This window comes from Sphaerodactylus townsendi, linkage group LG05 (genome assembly GCF_021028975.2).
Source record: "Sphaerodactylus townsendi isolate TG3544 linkage group LG05, MPM_Stown_v2.3, whole genome shotgun sequence".
NCBI classification, from domain to species: domain Eukaryota; kingdom Metazoa; phylum Chordata; class Lepidosauria; order Squamata; family Sphaerodactylidae; genus Sphaerodactylus; species Sphaerodactylus townsendi.
The window spans coordinates 4,220,889-4,240,362 of record NC_059429.1 but is presented as its reverse complement, the minus strand read 5'-3'; the positions used below and the strand labels follow the sequence as shown (position 1 = coordinate 4,240,362).

The 19,474-nt window shown below is 54.6% G+C and overlaps 1 protein-coding gene across 2 annotated transcripts in view; it reads left to right on the top strand.

Annotated features, from left to right (window-relative positions):
* The window catches only part of ACSBG2 (acyl-CoA synthetase bubblegum family member 2), an 86,840-nt gene that overhangs the window by 36,562 nt on the left and 30,804 nt on the right, over positions 1-19,474 (top strand). For both annotated transcript variants that reach the window (XM_048498471.1, XM_048498472.1), the window contains exons 3-6: positions 10,580-10,653; positions 12,713-12,948; positions 15,283-15,371; positions 18,313-18,433. In XM_048498471.1, coding sequence (XP_048354428.1) covers positions 10,580-10,653; positions 12,713-12,948; positions 15,283-15,371; positions 18,313-18,433 — 520 coding nt within the window. The remainder of the gene's footprint in view (positions 1-10,579; positions 10,654-12,712; positions 12,949-15,282; positions 15,372-18,312; positions 18,434-19,474) is intronic.

The following is a 19,474-nucleotide window of genomic DNA, read 5'->3' as shown; positions in this document are numbered from 1 at the left end:
CCCCCCCCCCCCACCCCCCCCCCCCCCCACCCCCCCCCCCCCCCACCCCCCCCCCCCCCCACCCCCCCCCCCCCCCACCCCCCCCCCCCCCCACCCCCCCCCCCCCCCACCCCCCCCCCCCCCCACCCCCCCCCCCCCCCACCCCCCCCCCCCCCCACCCCCCCCCCCCCCCACCCCCCCCCCCCCCCACCCCCCCCCCCCCCCACCCCCCCCCCCCCCCACCCCCCCCCCCCCCCACCCCCCCCCCCCCCCACCCCCCCCCCCCCCCACCCCCCCCCCCCCCCACCCCCCCCCCCCCCCACCCCCCCCCCCCCCCACCCCCCCCCCCCCCCACCCCCCCCCCCCCCCACCCCCCCCCCCCCCCACCCCCCCCCCCCCCCACCCCCCCCCCCCCCCACCCCCCCCCCCCCCCACCCCCCCCCCCCCCCACCCCCCCCCCCCCCCACCCCCCCCCCCCCCCACCCCCCCCCCCCCCCACCCCCCCCCCCCCCCACCCCCCCCCCCCCCCACCCCCCCCCCCCCCCACCCCCCCCCCCCCCCACCCCCCCCCCCCCCCACCCCCCCCCCCCCCCACCCCCCCCCCCCCCCACCCCCCCCCCCCCCCACCCCCCCCCCCCCCCACCCCCCCCCCCCCCCACCCCCCCCCCCCCCCACCCCCCCCCCCCCCCACCCCCCCCCCCCCCCACCCCCCCCCCCCCCCACCCCCCCCCCCCCCCACCCCCCCCCCCCCCCACCCCCCCCCCCCCCCACCCCCCCCCCCCCCCACCCCCCCCCCCCCCCACCCCCCCCCCCCCCCACCCCCCCCCCCCCCCACCCCCCCCCCCCCCCACCCCCCCCCCCCCCCACCCCCCCCCCCCCCCACCCCCCCCCCCCCCCACCCCCCCCCCCCCCCACCCCCCCCCCCCCCCACCCCCCCCCCCCCCCACCCCCCCCCCCCCCCACCCCCCCCCCCCCCCACCCCCCCCCCCCCCCACCCCCCCCCCCCCCCACCCCCCCCCCCCCCCACCCCCCCCCCCCCCCACCCCCCCCCCCCCCCACCCCCCCCCCCCCCCACCCCCCCCCCCCCCCACCCCCCCCCCCCCCCACCCCCCCCCCCCCCCACCCCCCCCCCCCCCCACCCCCCCCCCCCCCCACCCCCCCCCCCCCCCACCCCCCCCCCCCCCCACCCCCCCCCCCCCCCACCCCCCCCCCCCCCCACCCCCCCCCCCCCCCACCCCCCCCCCCCCCCACCCCCCCCCCCCCCCACCCCCCCCCCCCCCCACCCCCCCCCCCCCCCACCCCCCCCCCCCCCCACCCCCCCCCCCCCCCACCCCCCCCCCCCCCCACCCCCCCCCCCCCCCACCCCCCCCCCCCCCCACCCCCCCCCCCCCCCACCCCCCCCCCCCCCCACCCCCCCCCCCCCCCACCCCCCCCCCCCCCCACCCCCCCCCCCCCCCACCCCCCCCCCCCCCCACCCCCCCCCCCCCCCACCCCCCCCCCCCCCCACCCCCCCCCCCCCCCACCCCCCCCCCCCCCCACCCCCCCCCCCCCCCACCCCCCCCCCCCCCCACCCCCCCCCCCCCCCACCCCCCCCCCCCCCCACCCCCCCCCCCCCCCACCCCCCCCCCCCCCCACCCCCCCCCCCCCCCACCCCCCCCCCCCCCCACCCCCCCCCCCCCCCACCCCCCCCCCCCCCCACCCCCCCCCCCCCCCACCCCCCCCCCCCCCCACCCCCCCCCCCCCCCACCCCCCCCCCCCCCCACCCCCCCCCCCCCCCACCCCCCCCCCCCCCCACCCCCCCCCCCCCCCACCCCCCCCCCCCCCCACCCCCCCCCCCCCCCACCCCCCCCCCCCCCCACCCCCCCCCCCCCCCACCCCCCCCCCCCCCCACCCCCCCCCCCCCCCACCCCCCCCCCCCCCCACCCCCCCCCCCCCCCAGATCCCCCCTCCCCCCCCACCCCCCCCCCCCCACACCCCCCCCCCCCCCCAACCCCCCCCCCCCCAACCCCCCCCCCCCCCCCCCCCCCCCCCCCCCGCCCCCCCCCCCCCCCCATCCCCCCCCCGCTCCCCCGACCCCCACCCCGCCCCCACTCCTTCCCCCTCCCCCGCCCCCTCCCCCCCCCCCGCACCCGCCCCCCCTCCCCCCCCCACCCCCGCCCCCGCCCCCCCCCCCACCCCCCCCCCCCCCCCCCCCCCCCCCCCCCCACCTCCCCCCCTCCCCACCCCCCCCCCCCCCCACCCCCATCAGCCCCTGCCAACATGGCCAATTGTAGGGGCTGATGGGAATTGTAGTCCATAACATCTGGAGTGCCAAAGGTTCGCCACCACTGGTAGCTGTATTTATTTAGTGTCCGTGTTTCCAAACAGGCCAAAAAGTGATATGTATCTTTTTCTCCCTGTGCTTTTTAGCAGATCTATTTACATAATATTTTTTTAAAGAAAACCTTGAACCCAATCCCACATTTAATTACCTTTCTGATGTGCCATTACGTTAAATGTGTTTATGAGTCTTGGAGATTCAATTGGCAATTATTATTTGTGATGAATGAAGGATTAAATGCACTAAAGATAGTTATTTAGCTCTCCCTTTTTTTTCTCCTGACAGCATCATCTTTGACTCTCTGAAACATTTCATTTAATGTATTTATTTAGTAGGTTTGTGTGCTGCCTTTTGACCGATGGGGCCTTGATAATGGCTGACAAATCCAATTAAAATAGTCAACAGGTAATTCAAAATCCATAAAGCCAAATAAAGGACCGTCTTGGGAGGAGGCTTTAGCTTGGCACCCCGAACAATCTTCAGTTCATTGAATTTCTTGAAAATTATCACTTCAGAGGCAAGGGGTTGAAGAAGCAAGCCTTTATTGGCATAGACAACAGTACAACACTAATACAAACAGATTAAAAAGCATATACAATACAGGATATACATGTTAGGACGAAGGAAATCTACTGGCATTTGGTAATTTCCAGGAGAAAGTCTGCCACTGTCATACAGAGAGAAGGATCAGGGTTGTCCAACAAGTAGTGTAATCTAATTAAATCGGGGAGATGGGGTAAATGTAAAGGAGTGAGATTCACATACTTGGATCTGATTGCCTTGAATCTGAGACAGTGAAGTAATTGGTGGGCCAGAGATTCAACTGAGCCATCGTTATATGGGCACAATCTTTTAGCCTTTTCTTGCTTATTAAATCTGCCATGTAACAAGGCAGAAGGCATAACCTTAAACCTGGCGAGCATTATGGCTCTCCTTTGAACAGGGGCAAGGGGTTGATTCTGTGTACGTAAATTTGCAAAAGAACAATAGGATTATGGTCTTTCCCCCCCAACTCTGTGTGTTTATAACATTTTTACTGTGAAGAGGAGGCATGTTGTTATTTCTTCAGGCACAAATTCACAGTTTTGAGAACTACAAAGCCAAGCACCATCTTCTATCAGGGGTCTGTAACTTGCGGCTCTCCAGATGTTCATGGACTACAAATCCCATCAGCCCCACCCAGCATGGCCAATTGGCTGTTGGGAATTGTAGTCCATGAACATCTGGAGAGCCGCAGGTTGCAGATCCCTGTTGGAAAGACTGTCACAAGTAATCTTACAGAAATCTCTGGAAAAGCACGACTTTGCAAACGGATTAATGAAATTCATTTACCCCAGAATGTAAACCTTGCATGAATATACCCTCATGCTACATAATTAAAAATGAATCCTTATTTTGTGAGGTATAACCTTTGGACTTGAATGTATCAAATAGAAAACAAATCGACTTTGCTGAAAAGAATTTTATTTTTTAAAAATCTGATTTAAATTCTAAAAATCCAGTTTTTAACTTTTTTTAAAAAAATCCGTTGATCCCTCCCCATGTAAGGCTGAACACACCCAGACAAAGCTAGCTTTAGAAAAAGGAACTTTATTGATTTATGTCGCCCTAACTACAGGGTGCTGGAGCGGAGGATTCCTTCCTCGGTTCCAGCATTTATTGTAGGTTCGTAGCGGAGGTGGTCCAATCACCTCTCCCCCTTTCTCCCACCCTTGGCTCCCGCTGGCTGATGTGTTCCCGCTTTGGGGCCAGTACAGTGGGAACTGGTACATGCTGGGAGTCATAGTCCTGACACCCTGCTTGATCCCAACTTTGGTTGCAGCATCTCCACTGGACAGGATTCAGTAGTGGGAGATGTGGAAGATCTGAGGCCCCAGATAGCCGTTGCTGGTCAGGAGAGACGATGCTAAAAATGAGCCTCGCTTTCCCAACAGGGTGATGGAGAAGTTGGGTGGGGGGAGAACCACGCATTGCCTTTCTCTCCAGCCGGTACCCAAAGCAGATTGCATCGTTCTCCTCTCTCCCATTGAGTCCTCACAACAACAGTGTGAGGTAGGTTAGACTGAGAGTGTGACCGACTCACCCCATGAGCTTCCATGGCAGAGCGGGGGTTTGATTCTTGGACTCCCCTGTCCTAGTCTGACAGCTAACCACTATACCCCACTGCCTGTCCCATAATATGGATGTGTTTCCATCTGATAGCTATGCTGAGTCTATGCCAGAGGTATCCAACTCTGGCGCTACTGATGTTCATGGACTACAATTCCCATCAGCCCCTGCTGGCATGACCAGTTGGCAGGGGCTGATGGAAATAATAATAATAATAATAATAATAATAATAATAATAATAATAATAATAATAATAATAATAATAATAATAACAACAACAACAACAACAACAACAACAACCTTTAATGGCATAATTAAAACAACAGCAGCAATATACCAGCAACAATGGCAACCTCAGTGTAATGATACAATCTCCAGTACAGTTATAACCATTTGCTGATGACAGAGCACAAAAAGTTAGCCAGCGCTTCCAACACACTTGCAGAACCACAATCCTGCATCTTTACCACAATCGATAGATCAGTGTTATCAATGGGGGGTTTTTAGCCACGGGTTTAGATATTTGTTCCTGGCTAAACTGTGTAACGGGCAGTGTAATATCACGTGTTGGATTGATTCTTCGTAAGCTGAACTGCAGGGACAAAATCTTTCATTAAAAGGCACTTTCTGTATTCTACCCTGAGTGGTAGCTGAAGGGAGAATATTGCACCTGGCCAGGGTCAGGGCTCGTCGCAATTTGGGTTCTAGAACCAAATGGAAATATTTGGCCATGGTATATGGTTTTAACGGTATACCCAAGTGCAAGGGAGAGCAGCGTTTATTAGCCTGCTGCATCAGGTGACTATACTCGAGATCACACAATCTCTTTTTGATAGTCAGCTTTAGCTCATTGGCATTCATTAAAGCCAATGCATCCAAGGATAGACCCATTTCGTGGATTTTCGCCTCAACAAAGGACCACCACTCAGTTTTGGCTATGAAAGAAAGAGCCTGACAGGTGAATTGGGAATTGTAGTCCACGAACATCTGAAGTGCCAGAGTTGGACACCCCTTGAGACTTTATGCAGTGTGGGTCCCTCCTGTGTTCCAGAAGCAGTACCTGGAGGAACCCGCGTGGCAGTTTCCTATATTTGTGACACCGGTTTGTCCTGCCAGGGGTAGGAACGATGTGTGCGCTCTCTGCAAAAAGTAGTTTGCAGAGATTTCCTGCCTTGCCCTGGAACCCATGGGAGATTCTCTTGATGTCACAACGCCGAGGTTCTAGAAGCCCACCTGCTTTTGCCCGCAGTGGCAGGAAGACCCCGCTGCACGATCCCCCTCCTATTTCATAGGGTGGGGAGGAAACCCCTTTTCCCAACTCTGGTGCCCTCGTACAACCGGAGGAGCAAGTTGGGTCAGCCCCACTGGTTTCCTCCCCCGCCCGGACCCACGAGAGCCTCCATTGAGATGGAATGAAGTTCACTCCGGAGCGAAGCCTCTTGCGCTGACGGTGATCGCATGCCGGGGGCTCGGGGTGGGGGCGGGGTCCCAAAATCACACGAGTAACATCTCTGAGGTTCATTCCCACGGGTCTCTACCTTCAGAGGTGATGGGAGGGGCTGAGATTTTTGACAAAGAGCTTCTTGAAGGGTTACCCCCCAGGGTTTTCAAAGCAAGAGATGAACGGAGGTGGTCGGTCCTGCCTTTCTCGTGTTGCAAGCCTGGACTTCCTTGGTGGTCTCCCATCCCAGTGCTAACCAGTGCTGACCCCGTTCAGTTCTGAGATCTGATGAGATAGAACAGTGATGGCGAACCTATGGCACGGGTGCCAGAGGTGGCACTCAGAGCCCTCTCTGTGGGCACGTGCAAACAGAGTGCCCCCCCCACACACATCTAGGCTGGCCTGGGCCACTGGGCTCGATTATTAGCATTAAACCTAAGACCTAGTTTTGAGGAAGCAGCGTAGGCAACCCTGTTAAGCGCTGTTAAACTAAAGTGCAATCCTTTACGTGGAAGTAAGCTTGGTTGCTGGCAATGGGGCTTGCTTCTGAGTAAACCCTCCTAGGGTCGTGATTCACCCGTTGGAAGAGTTGCACGGTTGCTTCAAAGCAAAGCCACCGACTACCACCAAGCTTACTCCCGAGTAACGCATGCCTTGGAGCCAACCGTTTTTTTCTAAACTAAAACCTCAGTATTCAGGTTGAATTGCCGGGTTGGCACTTTGCGATAAATAAGTGGATTTTGGGTTGCAATTTGGGCACTCGGTCTCAAAAAGGTTCGCCATCACTGAGATAGAACCAACCTGGGCCATCCATGGTCAGCGAGGGCACCGGGAATAGCTGGCCCCTTTTTTCCAGAGTTTGCGCTGCACCTTGTTCATAATAAATTCCTGACCATGTGGCCTCCCAGCTACTGCTTCTGAGGACATTTCAACTGCTAGTGTCTTCCTGCAGTACGTGCGCGCGTGCGCCCGTGTGTGTGTCAAATTCACTCCTGGTTGCTGAATTGCAATGGAGCATTTATTTTATGGTAGTACAATGAGGTATCCTGGCAGCTGGCTCATGGTCAACTCAGCCAGCCATCCATTCCTTGGTCAGTAAATGAGTACCTAGCTCATAGCTAGGGGGTAAAGAATCGCCGGGGAAAGCAATGGCAAGCTACCCCAGAAAATTGGCTTGTCTATAAAAATTACTGCTTGCAGTGGTACCCCAGGGTCAGATACGACTGAAGGGGAAACTTTACTTTTTACTTTACAGTAAGGTGGCAGTTTAATTATGGGGGTAGATCTAATTTGCTGCATTGCTTGAATATGGGTTGGGTTTTAACAGTTTCCGTTCCAAAGCTAGGGTTGGTGTTCTGGTTGTAGTGGCAGCTGCTTGGAACATTCTGATAAATGTTAAAATCTGCTGTGGCCTCTGTGGATATAAAGACCTCTTCTGCTTTTGACCATATTGTCAAACTCCAACTCCCAAATGGTTGAATGACAGGTTTTACCCCCAAGCCCCAACCCCCCAATCTATATGCGTTGACTTAAGAGCTTCTTGGACTCAGGTAAGAGGGCTGTAGTTGTTTGCACAATGTATGTGAACCATGTGCTTAAAGGGGGTGGAGCCAAGAATAGGTGTGGTGCAGAAGGGGAGGGGCTAAGGCACCAATATGGGGAGAAGAAGAAGAAGAGTTTGGATTTATACCCACCCACCCCTTTCTCTCACGCGAGGAGACTCAGAGGGCCTTTCAATCTCCTTTCCCTCCCTCTCCCCCCCCCCACAGCAAACACCCTGTGAGGTAGGTGGGGCTGAGAGAGCTCCAAAGAACTGTGACTAACCCAAGGTCACCCAACTGGCATGTGTTGGAATGCACAAGTTAACCTGGTTCCTCAGATAAGCCTCCATAGCTCAGGTGGCAGAGCAGGGAATCAAACCTGGTTCTCCAGATTAGAGTGCATCTGCTCTTAAACACTACACCACTGCTGCGGTTACTGGAAAGAGAAGAAAAGCAGGGGAAATGGACTAGGGCCGCCACATCAAAATCCAGATGTTGGGATAAGTGCATGTATTTCCATGTATGATATGTGCTTAAGAACATAAGAACATAAGAACAAGCCAGCTGGATCAGACCAGAGTCCATCTAGTCCAGCTCTCTGCTACTCGCAGTGGCCCACCAGGTGCCTTTGGGAGCTCACGTGCAGGAAGTGAAAGCAAGGGCCTTCTGCGGCTGTTGCTCCCGATCACCTGGTCTGTTAAGACATTTGCAGTCTCAGTTCAAAGAGGATCAGGATTGGTAGCCATAAATCGACTTCTCCTCCATCAATCTGTCCAAGCCCCTTTTAAAGCTATCCAGGTGAGTGGCCATCACCACCTCCTGTGGCAGCATATTCCAAACACCAATCACACGTTGCGTGAAGAAGTGTTTCCTTTTATTAGTCCTAATTCTTCCCCCCAGCATTTTCAATGGATGCCCCCTGGTTCTAGTATTGTGAGAAAGAGAGAAACATTTCTCCCTGTCAACATTTTCTACCCCATGCATAATTTTATAGGCTTCAATCATATCCCCCCTCAGCCGCCTCCTCTCCAAACTAAAGAGTCCCAAACGCTGCAGCCTCTCCTCATAAGGAAGGTGCTCCAATCCCTCAATCATCCTTGTTGCCCTTCTCTGCACTTTTTCTATCTCCTCAATATCCTTTTTGAGATGTGGCGACCAGAACTGGACACAGGACTCCAAGTGCAGTCGCACCGCTGCCTTATATAAGGGCATGACAATCCTTGCAGTTTTATTCTCAATTCCTTTCCTAATGATCCCCAGCTTGTTCACGTGAATTGTGCGTTTGTTCCCCTGCCCGTTGACGTGGAGGGAATGGAAGAGGGAAAACCTGGTCTCTGTGTGCGAAGCTCAAAACTAGTGACTTCCATTCATACAGGACTGCCCCCTTCCCCCCAAGTCACTTGGCCCTTGATGCAAGGACGTAGGTAAGGGTGGGGGGGGGTTGGGTTCAACCCCTCATTGCATGTCTGAAGCTCCCCCCCCCCCCGTGTGCCTTTTTTGTATTTTTCAGTGGTTTTTTTTGTTTTGGCCTGCAGGGGGTGTGGATTTAGGCTAACAGCACCGGAATTTCAGGGATTTGTTGGAAGACTCTTCTGATGATAACACCCAAGTTTGGTAAGGTTTCGTTCAGGGGGTCCAAAGTTATGGACTCCCAAAAGGGGTGTCCCCATCCCCCATTGTTTCCAATGGGAGCTAATAGGAGATGGGGCTACACCTTTGAGGGTCCATAACTTTGGACCCCCTGAACCAAACTTCACCAAACCTGGGTGGTGTCATCAGGAGAGTCTCCTAAAGATACCCTGAAAGTTTGGTGCTGCTAGCCCAGGGGTAGGGAACCTTTAACAATCAAAGAGCCATTTGGACCCGTTTTCCACGGGAAAAGAAAACACTTGGAGCCGCAAATAATTTTTGACATTTAAAATAAAGATAACACTATATATATAGGGGTTTTTTTTTACCTTTTACTCCGCTCATTCTGAGAAGCGCATGGATGCGCCCGCCCTGCTGCCTGCAGGGCGGGCAAGGATGAAGCCAGCGGCTCGGCCTCATCGGCTGCCGGGAAAGCACCCGCCCCGCTCCAATAGGGCAGGCGAGAGGGGAAGCCCGCGGCGCGGCCCAGCCGACCGTGGGCAGTTGGTGCGCCCACCCTGCTGCCTGCAGGGCGGGCAAGGATGGGACCGGCGGCTCGGCTCGTGGAGCCATAGTGCAAGGGCAGAAGAGCCGCATGCGGCTCTTGAGCCGCAGGTTCCCTACCCCTGTGCTAGCCTAACAGTTGCATCCTTGACAGCAGGCACCCCCCAAATTTCCCCAGATTCTCCTTTTAAATCCACCCCCTTTGGCATGGACTTAAAGGGAGAATTTGAGGTCCCCAGTTTAAACATTGAAAGTGATTCTGTTTGGGGGCAGATTCCAGCATCGCAGCGGCCGCCCATGCGGGGGGATGACGACTCAGATTTTGTACTGGGCTCTGTCCCTGGCCTCAGAGAGCTGCTTTTATAAGCACTGAGGGCCAGGACGGGGCTTGGAGAGGCACGGCCACGCCCCCAGGGGTAAGTGGGTGCGTGGCCCCCGCACCCCGCACAAAAATCTATACCTATGTCACTACCTTGATGCACCTCAGTCTCTAGACAGCAATTGGGATTCACATTGAAGAAAACCTTGAAGCTTGATATATCTCCGGTTCCTATAGCGCTGCATTCTTAAATCCACTGTACTGTTGTGAGGTCCTGGAGCATCCATATATGAGTCCCATGCAAAAGGGGTGTCTGTGTGTATGAATTTGGTGCCCCCCCCCCCCCCCAGCTTCCCTTTATACAACTGCTTCCAAATCCAAAATGTGAATTCTCTCTCAGCTGCCTCTTTCTAGCTTCCAGTTGGTGGCTGTAACAGTGAACTTTTCTCTTGTAGAACGAAGCCAGCTCAGACTAATTAATTGGCGGCTGTTGCATTTGGTGACCCTCCTGGTGCTGAGCCCTACGGGGGAGGGCGGGGTATAAGTCAAATAAATGAAATCCTAATCCCCCCTGCCCTATAAGAGAAGAGATTAAAACCAGCTACTGATACTGGGAGGGGTGGGGGACCGCCTCTGTGATGGAACGAGGAAACCCATTTAATCCACTTCAAGTCAAATCGGTGTAGAGCGCAAATACCTGATTATTTATTTTGTGTGTCCTGTTTGTGTCTTGGCAGTGTCAAAAACCATCTTCCGAAGGCGGCAGCGGAAGAATCGGAGGAATCCGAAGCAGAGATGTTCCGATCCAAAGGTAGGCAAGACCCAGTCCCTGCTTGAGTAGCATCTATCGCAGAGAGGCGCCCAGTTGGTCCTTGCATATCCCTGAATTTCTACTTTGACTGTAACTAGTTGTCCACCTGCTATGAATTCCATGTTTCAGCCTTATATTCTTTCCCCAAGTGGCAAGGGGTTCCCTGGGCAGCATGTGTCTCAGCATCGCACATGTTGTAATGCTTGCTTGATTTGCAAACCAGCAAGTGGGAAAAGAGTCCTCTATATCAGCACCAACCTGTTTTTTCCAGTCGCTGACACGACTCTCTTTCCAAGTACCATGCTCCGACAACTGGGCCGTTGCCGTCTTCTTGCAGATGACTTTAAAAAGAGGGCTAGAACAATACATTGTTGGGGGCTGTTGCCCCCTGTTTACTGGCCAAGTTGAACCTCCATGTGCAGAAGCAGTCATCCTCTGAATGCAGGACACCGGGGATCAGCAAGGCTGTTTTCCATGGAGGCTTTCAGAGAGGCATTTTGCTAAAGGGAGAAACAGGATGCTCGACCAGATGACCCCTACTCTGATCTAGTGGGGTTCCTGTTCCCTCCTGGAGACTGCAGAAGAAGAGTTTGGATTTAAACCCCCCCTTTCTCTCCTGTAAGAAGACTCAAAGGGGCTAACAATCTCCTCCCCCCACCCCCCCAGCAAACACCCTGTGAGGTGCGTGTGGGGGCTGAGGGAGCTCGGAAGAACCGTGACTAGCCCAAGTGGTGCACTTGTTGGAGTGCACAAGCTAATGTAGTTCCCCAGGTAAGCATCCACAGCTCAAGCAGCAGAGCGGGGAATCAAGCCCGGTTCCTCAGATTAGAGTGCACCTGCTCTTAACCACCTCGCCACTGCTGCTCCCAGACAAACCACTGAAACAATTGTGTGATCACACAATTGGCGTAGGAGGTTAAGAGCTCGTGTATCTAATCTGGAGGAACCGGGTTTGATTCTCAGCTCTGCCGCCTGAGCTGTGGAGGCTTATCTGGGGAATTCAGATTAGCCTGTGCACTCCCACACATGCCAGCTGGGTGACCTTGGGCTAGTCACAGCTTCTCGGAGCTCTCTCAGCCCCACCCACCTCACAGGGTGTTTGTTGTGAGGGGGGAAGGGCAAGGAGATTGTCAGCCCCTTTGAGTCTCCTACAGGAGAGAAAGGGGGATATAAATCCAAACTCCTCCTCCTCCTCCTCCTCCTCCTCCTCTTCTTCTTCTCCTCCTTCTCCTTCTTCTCCTTCTTCTCCTTCTCCTTCTCCGTCTCCTCCTCCTCCTCCTCCTTCTTCTCCTTCTCCTTCTCCTTCTTCTTTTTCTTCTCCTCCTCCTCCTCCTCCTCCTTCTCCTCCTCCTCCTCCTCCTTCTCCTTCTCCTTCTTCTCCGTCTCTGTCTCCGTCTCCTCCTCCGTCTCCTCCGTCTCCTTCTTCTTCTTCTTCTTCTTCTTCTTCTTCTTCTTCTTCTTCTTCTTCTTCTTCTTCTTCTTCTTCTTCTTCTTCTTCTTCTTCTTCTTCTTCTTCTTCTTCTTCTTCTTCTTCTTCTTCTTCTTCTTCTTCTTCTTCTTCTTCTTCTTCTTCTTCTTCTTCTTCTTCTTCTTCTTCTTCTTCTTCTTCTTCCCCTTTTCCCAAGCAGTCTCCTCTGTTGGATCTTCATAACCTCCCTGTGAGGGAGGTTAGGGCAAAAGGGTTACTGGAAAAAGGTCACCTGACAGGCTTCATGCCCCAGGGAAGACATATAGTCGTATCTCCCAGAGGCCAAGTTCACTTCTGGGCCACCTTGGCTGTCAGCATTTTCTCTCTACCGCGGTGGTTGCAGAGCTCAGCACCCTGCGAGACTTAAAACCCTAATATAACATTGACGGATGATGGAAAACCTTCAGTGGTTTCAGATCGGGGAGCTGACGCGCTCAACCACTTTTGAAAGGCGTGGGCGTAAAATCCCTGTTTTGCAGCTGGAAACGGCAAGATTGAGGGAGGGGCTTCTCAACGCTCTCCCCCGACACAAAAACCCAACACTGAAGCCTTTTTCTCTCCCCCCTCTCCCCCCACCCCATGTCTCTCCAGCACCCCCTCCCGTAGGGCTCTGGACCACCAAGCGCAACGGAGAAGTCAAGCTGAGAATAGACGAGAGCGGAATCGGCTGCGAGCCCCCCATCAGGATCCACGAACTGCTCCTGGAGTCCGTCCGGAAATATGGGAACTTCAACGCAGTGACCATGAAGAAGGGGGGGAAGTGGAGCTCGCTGACTTTCAGGGAGTACTATGAGCAGTGCCGGAAGGCGGCCAAAAGCTTTCTCAAGGTGCAAGGGGGTTTTGAGAGGGTAAAAAATGGGAAGGGGTTTTTTTTTGGCTTGGTAGTTATAGTTGCCAGCCTCCAGGGAGGTGGTGCCCACTAGGACAGCTGATCCCCAGGTGGCCAAAATCAGTTCCCCTGGCAAAAAATGGCTGCTCTGCAAGATGGACTCTATGGTATCATATCCTGTGAAGTCCCTCTTCTCCCCCCCCCCCCCAAATTCTCCAGGTATTTCCTAATCCAGAGCTGGCAACCCTATTGGTGATGGACAAGACTACTCTTCCCGCACGGAGTGGGCCCCTGCTGCTCCCTCCTCCATGTCATTTACTTCATTTCTACCCTGTCTTTCTCCCAGTGGGGGAAAGGGCAAAGTGGCTTACGTTATTCACCTCCCCTCTGGTTTATCCTCACGACAACCCTGTGAGGTAGGTTAGGGCTGAGCATGATTGACCCAACGCCACCTGACAAGCCTCCATGGCACAGCTGGCATTCGAATCTGGGTCTAACCGTCATGTTGCTTTGGGCACCTACAGCTTGTGAGATCTGGGTGAACCAGTGGCATTCCTCCCTGGGGGTGGGGGTTGTTGCTGGAGTAGAACAGGGGTCTGCAACCTGCGGCTCTCCAGATGTTCATGGACTACAATTCCCACCAGCCCCTGCCAGCACGGCCAATTGTAGTCCATGAACATCTGGAGAGCCGCAGGTTGCAGACCCCTGGAGTAGAAAGAGACGCTGAAGATTCCAGTCCAGTTCTGGCTGGATGTAGCAACCTGTCCGGCACGAGTTACACTTGCAGGGGTATTCAACTCTGGTCTGCCAGATATTCATGGACTACGATTCCCATCAACCCTTCGCAGGGCTGATGGGAATCGTGGTCCATGAACATTTGGAGGGCCAGAGTTGGATACCCCTGGACTAGAGGGAGGCTGTCTCCAAATGACTGGTTCATCCCCTGCTTGACCCATAACATACTCTTATGCACGAATGGAGCTTCCACTGGATGGCTAACTGGTGGGCCGTGTCCATGGACGTAGGTAAGGGGGGGGGGTTTCTTGGGTTTGAACCCCCCCCCCTTTCATGACCGAAGCTCCGCTCCTCCGTTTGTGGGTTTTAAAAACATTTTAGTGCTTTTTCGGTTTTTGGCCTGCAGGGGGCGTATTGTTTGGGCTAGCAGCACCAAACTTTCAGGGATTGTATGGGGGACTCTCCTGATGTTACTACCCGGGTTTGGTGAGGTTTGGTTCAGGGGGTCCAAAGTTATGGACTCCCAAAGGGGGTGCCCCCATCCTCCATTGTTTCCAATGGGAGCTAATAGAAGATGGGGGCTACACCTTTGAGTGAAAGTAGCCCATCCGCTCACTCCACCCCCGCCACTCCCACCTGACATACGTCCGCTTGGAAGATGACGTGAAGGTGGGACGGCTCTGCCCCACTAGTCGCCCGTAAAATTGGCACAAATAAGACCTCTGGACAGTGTGGCAGATGACTCTTCCTCTGCCTCCCTATCTCTCTCTCCCCCCTCTCTCTCCCTCTCTCTCTCTCCCTCTCCCTCCCCCCTCTCTCTCTCTCTCCCTCTCTCCCCCCTCTCTCTCCCCCTCTCCCTCTTTCCCGCTCCCCCCTCTCTCTCCCCCCTCTCCCCCTCTCTCCTTCTCCTTCTCCCTCTCCCCCCTCTCCCTCTCTCCCTCTCTCTCTCCCCTTCTCTCCCTCTCTCTCTCTCCCCCTCTCCCTCTGTCTCTCTCTCTCCCTCCCTGTCTCTCTCCCCCCTCTCCCCCTCTCCCCCCTCTCCCTCTCTCTCCCCCCTCTCTCTCCCTCTCCCTCTCTCCCCCCCTCTCTCTCCCTCTCCCCCCTCTCCCCCTCTCCCTCTCTCTCTCCCTCTCCCTCTCCCTCCCTCTCTCCCCTCTCCCTCTCTCCCTCTCCCCCCCCCCCCCCCTCCCTCCCCTCCCTCCCTCCCTCTCTCTCTCTCCCTCTCTCCCTCCCTCCCTCCCCCTCCCTCTCTCCCTCCCCCCTCCCTCCCTCCCTCCTCACTCACTCACTCACTCACTCACTCACTCACTCACTCACTCACTCACTCACTCACTCACTCACTCACTCACTCACTCACTCACTCACTCACTCACTCAAAAGTCACGTTGAGTCTCCTCACTGAATCTGGCAGACCCCTGCCCCGAATCTGTGGGAATAGTAACCTTTGAGGTTCGCTGTTCCTCCAGGGCCATGTTGAAACCATATAGGTTTGGGAGCGGGGCAGTGACGGGATCAGTGGTGTTGAGTGGAACTGGGGTTTGCCTGAAGGCTTCTGGGAGGAGGCGAAGCCTGACATGTTTCTCCGCTCTGTCCGCAGCTGGGCTTGGAGCCTTTCCATGGCGTGGGCATCCTGGGATTCAATTCCATCGAGTGGTTCCTGGCCGACATCGGAGCGATCCTCGCTGGGTAAGAGGCTTTCTGGACCAGTCCTCTCCAAAGCCGACAGAATGGGGTCCGATTCCAGAAAAGACCCTGAGGCTGAACCTGTGGAGTTTTCCAGGTGGTTCACCGTTGCTGGCCTCAGCATAGCACCCGTGGACTTCCTGGGTGGCCTCCCATCCACGTATTAACCTGGGGGTTGGCATCTGATGAGATCGGGCTAGTGGGGCCATCCAGATCAGGTTTTTTCCAAGGTACATTTTGCTACTTTTATTTTTAATTTTATACGTTTTGGACCAGTTTTTTCTCCCCAACGGGGGACTCAAAGGAGCTTATGTTGTCCTCGACTCCTCCTTTTTATCCTCACAGCAACCTTGTGAAGTAGGCTCAGTTGAGTATGTAAGACTTGGTCGCCGTGGACTTCCACAAAAGAGTGGGGGTTTGAGCCTGAGTCTCTCATCTGCCCATGGCGGCGAACCTATGGCACTCCAGATGTCCATGGACTACAATTCCCATCAGCACCTCCCAGCATGACCAATTGGCTGATGGGAATTGTAGTCCGTGAACATCTGGAGTGCCATAAGTTCGCCACCACTACCGCTGCCAGCCGGGAAACACTTTCTAAGTGGAGCATGGAAGGCTGTTCTTTTGGACTAGGAGCTGCTTGCGTAGTGGGGCAGCAGTGGCGTAGTGGTTAAGAGCAGGTGTACTCTAATCTGGAGGAACCAGGTTTGATTCCCTGCTCTGCCCCTTGAGCTGTGGAGGCTTATCTGGGGAATTCAGATTAGCCTGTGCACTCCCACACACGGCAGCTGGGTGACCTTGGGCGAGTCACAGTTCTTTGGAGCTCTCTCAGCCCCACCCACCTCACAGGGTGTTTGTTGTGAGGGGGGAAGGGCAAGGAGTTTGGCAGCTCCTTTGAGTCTCCTTAGAGGAGAGACAGGGGGGATATAAATCTAGCTCTTCTTCTTCTTGCTCTTGGCAGAGTCCTTCCTTGCTGTTTCTGCATGAGTCTGAGTCCTAAACGCTTTGCCTCTGCTGTGTCTCTGCATGTTTGGGTGCAGTCAAAGGAGCTAGCTACCGTCAGTGTCCTTCAAAACAACTTATTCTTCCCGGGACAGGAAGCGCATCAGGGCAAGAAATCTTGTCCCAAAGCACTTCCTGTTTGGGGTGCACAGAGAAAGGAGGCATACCAGGGCAAGATTTCTTGTCCTGACGTGCTTCCTCTTGCCCCACACGTGCTGCTTTCTTTCTTTTTTTAAAAAATAGTTTATTTATCATTTTTGCAATAAACAAATAGAGTTTGAACAGATCACAAATCATAATAAGCTTCTTGATAGTTACTGTTGACCAGATCTTACATATTTAACTAACTTAATCTAACATACAACAATGATTGATTGATTGATTAATTGATTGATTGATTGATTGATTGATTGATTTATTTATTTATTTAAATTTATAGATCAGCTTCCAATCCTTCCTAAGGGGCTCTGGAAGTGCACAACTGTATCATCTATGTACAATATATAACAAGGGTCATAATAGTGACCATATGTACTAAAAAATTCATTAAAACCATTAAAAACCAAGTGTAAGCGGGTCAAAGAAACAGTAACAATAAAAATGGCATCCCTATGACCCAGTTCCTTTAAAAACCACTCCCAAAAAGAAAGGGAGAGCGACTCAAACTCCTCCCTAAAAAATAGCAATAAATAATGCAAGAACAGATTATAAAAAATAGGGAGCAAGAGAGCCAGGGAGCAAAGCAATGTAGAGGGGGGGCGGGGGGGCTTAATTCCTCAGCGACTGGACACTCCAAAGCGCCAGTCTCAGGAACAACTCCAGTCTCTTACAGGTGGTCCCAAGTGGAACTCACTCAAGGTCCCTTGGATGACCCTGGACAGCTGGAGGAAGAGTGGTTCCACCAGGCGAGGGGCCAGGGCTGTAAAGGTCCTGGCCCGAGTGGAAAACCAGCTTACATCATTGAAGAGCCAGGACCCTCCAGGCAAATTGGCCTCCTGCCGTCAACACAGAGGCTCTGAACTGGGTTGACATGTGGGTAATCCGCGGTCTCTCAGGTACGAGGTTTCAAAGTTTATGACATTTACATCATGTGTATTAAAAAACCGCAAATATACTATTACACAAATGGGGAAGCAAGAGCACTTCTGGTGTGACTTTTCACGCAAAAGGAAGGCGAGGCCAGGGGATAGGCGGCAGTGGGTCATCGGCCATTAACAGTCTTATTCAGGTCTGGCAAACTGAGAGCCGTGACTTCCTTTATAGCAGTGATGGCAAACCTTTTTGAGACCGAGTGCCCAAATTGCAACCCAAAACCCACTTATTTATTGCAAAGTGCCAACACGACAAATTTACCCTGAATACTGAGGTTTTAGTTTAGAAAAAACGGTTGGCGTTACTCAGGGGTGAGCTAGGTGGTAGTCGGTGGCTTTGCTTTGAAGCAACCATGCAACTTTTCCAACCGGTGGATCACTTAATTCTAGAAGGGTTTTACTCAGAAGCAAGCTTCCATTGCCAGTTAAACCAACTGCTTTCTGCTCTCCAGGTAAAGAGATCGCGACTTTAAGTTATTCAAGATGAAAATCAGTGGGGCTTAACAGAGGGGTTACTCTACATCTGCTTCCCAAAACTAGGTTCTTAGGTTTAATGCTAATGAGTGAGCCCCAGTGGCCCAGAGCCAGCCTATAGATTGGGGGGGGGGGGGGGGCTCTGTTTGCTCGTGCCTGCAGAGAGGGCTCTGAGTGCCACCTCTGGCACCCGTGCCATAGGTTCGCCACCACTGCTTTATAGAATCAGTCCATCTCACATTGGGTCTGATTCCGCAACTTTGGGTGCCCTAGGGCTCCGGCAAGACTCCTCCGGCTGCCCCACCTGGGTGTATGTGTGGGGTGGTATTTATGGCCCTGAAGACGCTTTCCTTGACAGCTCTGTTTCTTCCTCACAGTGGCTTTGCTGTTGGTATTTATACCACCAACTCCCCCGAGGCCTGCCAGTACGTGGCGGAGAACTGCGACGCCAACATCATCGTAGTGGAGAACGACAAGCAGCTCCAGAAGATCTTGGAGGTGAGCCCCAGGTCTGGGGCAGCTCAGAGTTGGGCCTCGGCACAGCCTGGCTTCCCAGCATCCTTTTCCTCTCTTATCACCTCCTTCCCCTCCTCAAGAATGCCTCCCTCTCTGCCCCGCCCCCCGGCTCTGCCTTTAAGGTGGCTGGAAATTAAAGTGGCGCTTTACACCAAACAGGTTTTGTGGGTTTCCTCTAAAAACCTCCCTGACCGGAAGCTTTAGGCACATGCCTCTGCAGGTAGTTCTGCCTTTCTCAACAGGAGAGACCCGACCTCTGGTGCTCCAGTGGTCAATCTGACGCTCCCAGAATGCCCATAAGAAGGGCATGTTCAGAGGTACACTGCTTTTGAACATGGAGGTTGTTTTTTAGCCCTAGGGACATCTCTGCTTTTAAGTCGTTGAATTTGCCCTCTACAGCCACGTAAATTAATATTTGCCACTACTGAGTGTGCTAGAGTTCCCCGAGCTAATTACACAGTGCGTAAAGAAGTATTTCTTGTTCGTCTCTTACTGCCAAACTTCATCAGTTCCTGTCTTGTCCTGCGCTGTGCCGCAAGCCACAGGTGAAGCCGCTGCCCAACATCCCAGAGGAGCAGCGTTTGCTTAACTTGGTTAAGAAGTCCCAAGTAGTCCTCTGCGTAAGCACCGGGCCCTGCCACATCTCAACATTTTCCAATCCAATCCAAAAACATTTATTAGGCATAAACCAGAAGTCCCACACATTCCAAATACAAAAACAGGATCATTGTTATATATCATGTAGAACAGGGGTAGGGAACCTGCGGTTCTCCAGATGTTCAGGAACTACAATTCCCATCAGCGCCTGCCAGCATGGCCAACTGGCCATGCTGACAGAGGCTGATGGGAATTGTAGTTCCTGAACATCTGGAGAGCCGCAGGTTCCCTACCCCTGATGTAGAACATGGATTAAAAATGTAGCAACTGCTTCAGAAATTTCTACATGAGGGCTGTTCAATAGCTTAGACATTTTTAGTTTGAGAGAAACATAAATTCAAGAGGCAGTAAAGCTCCCAGATTGGT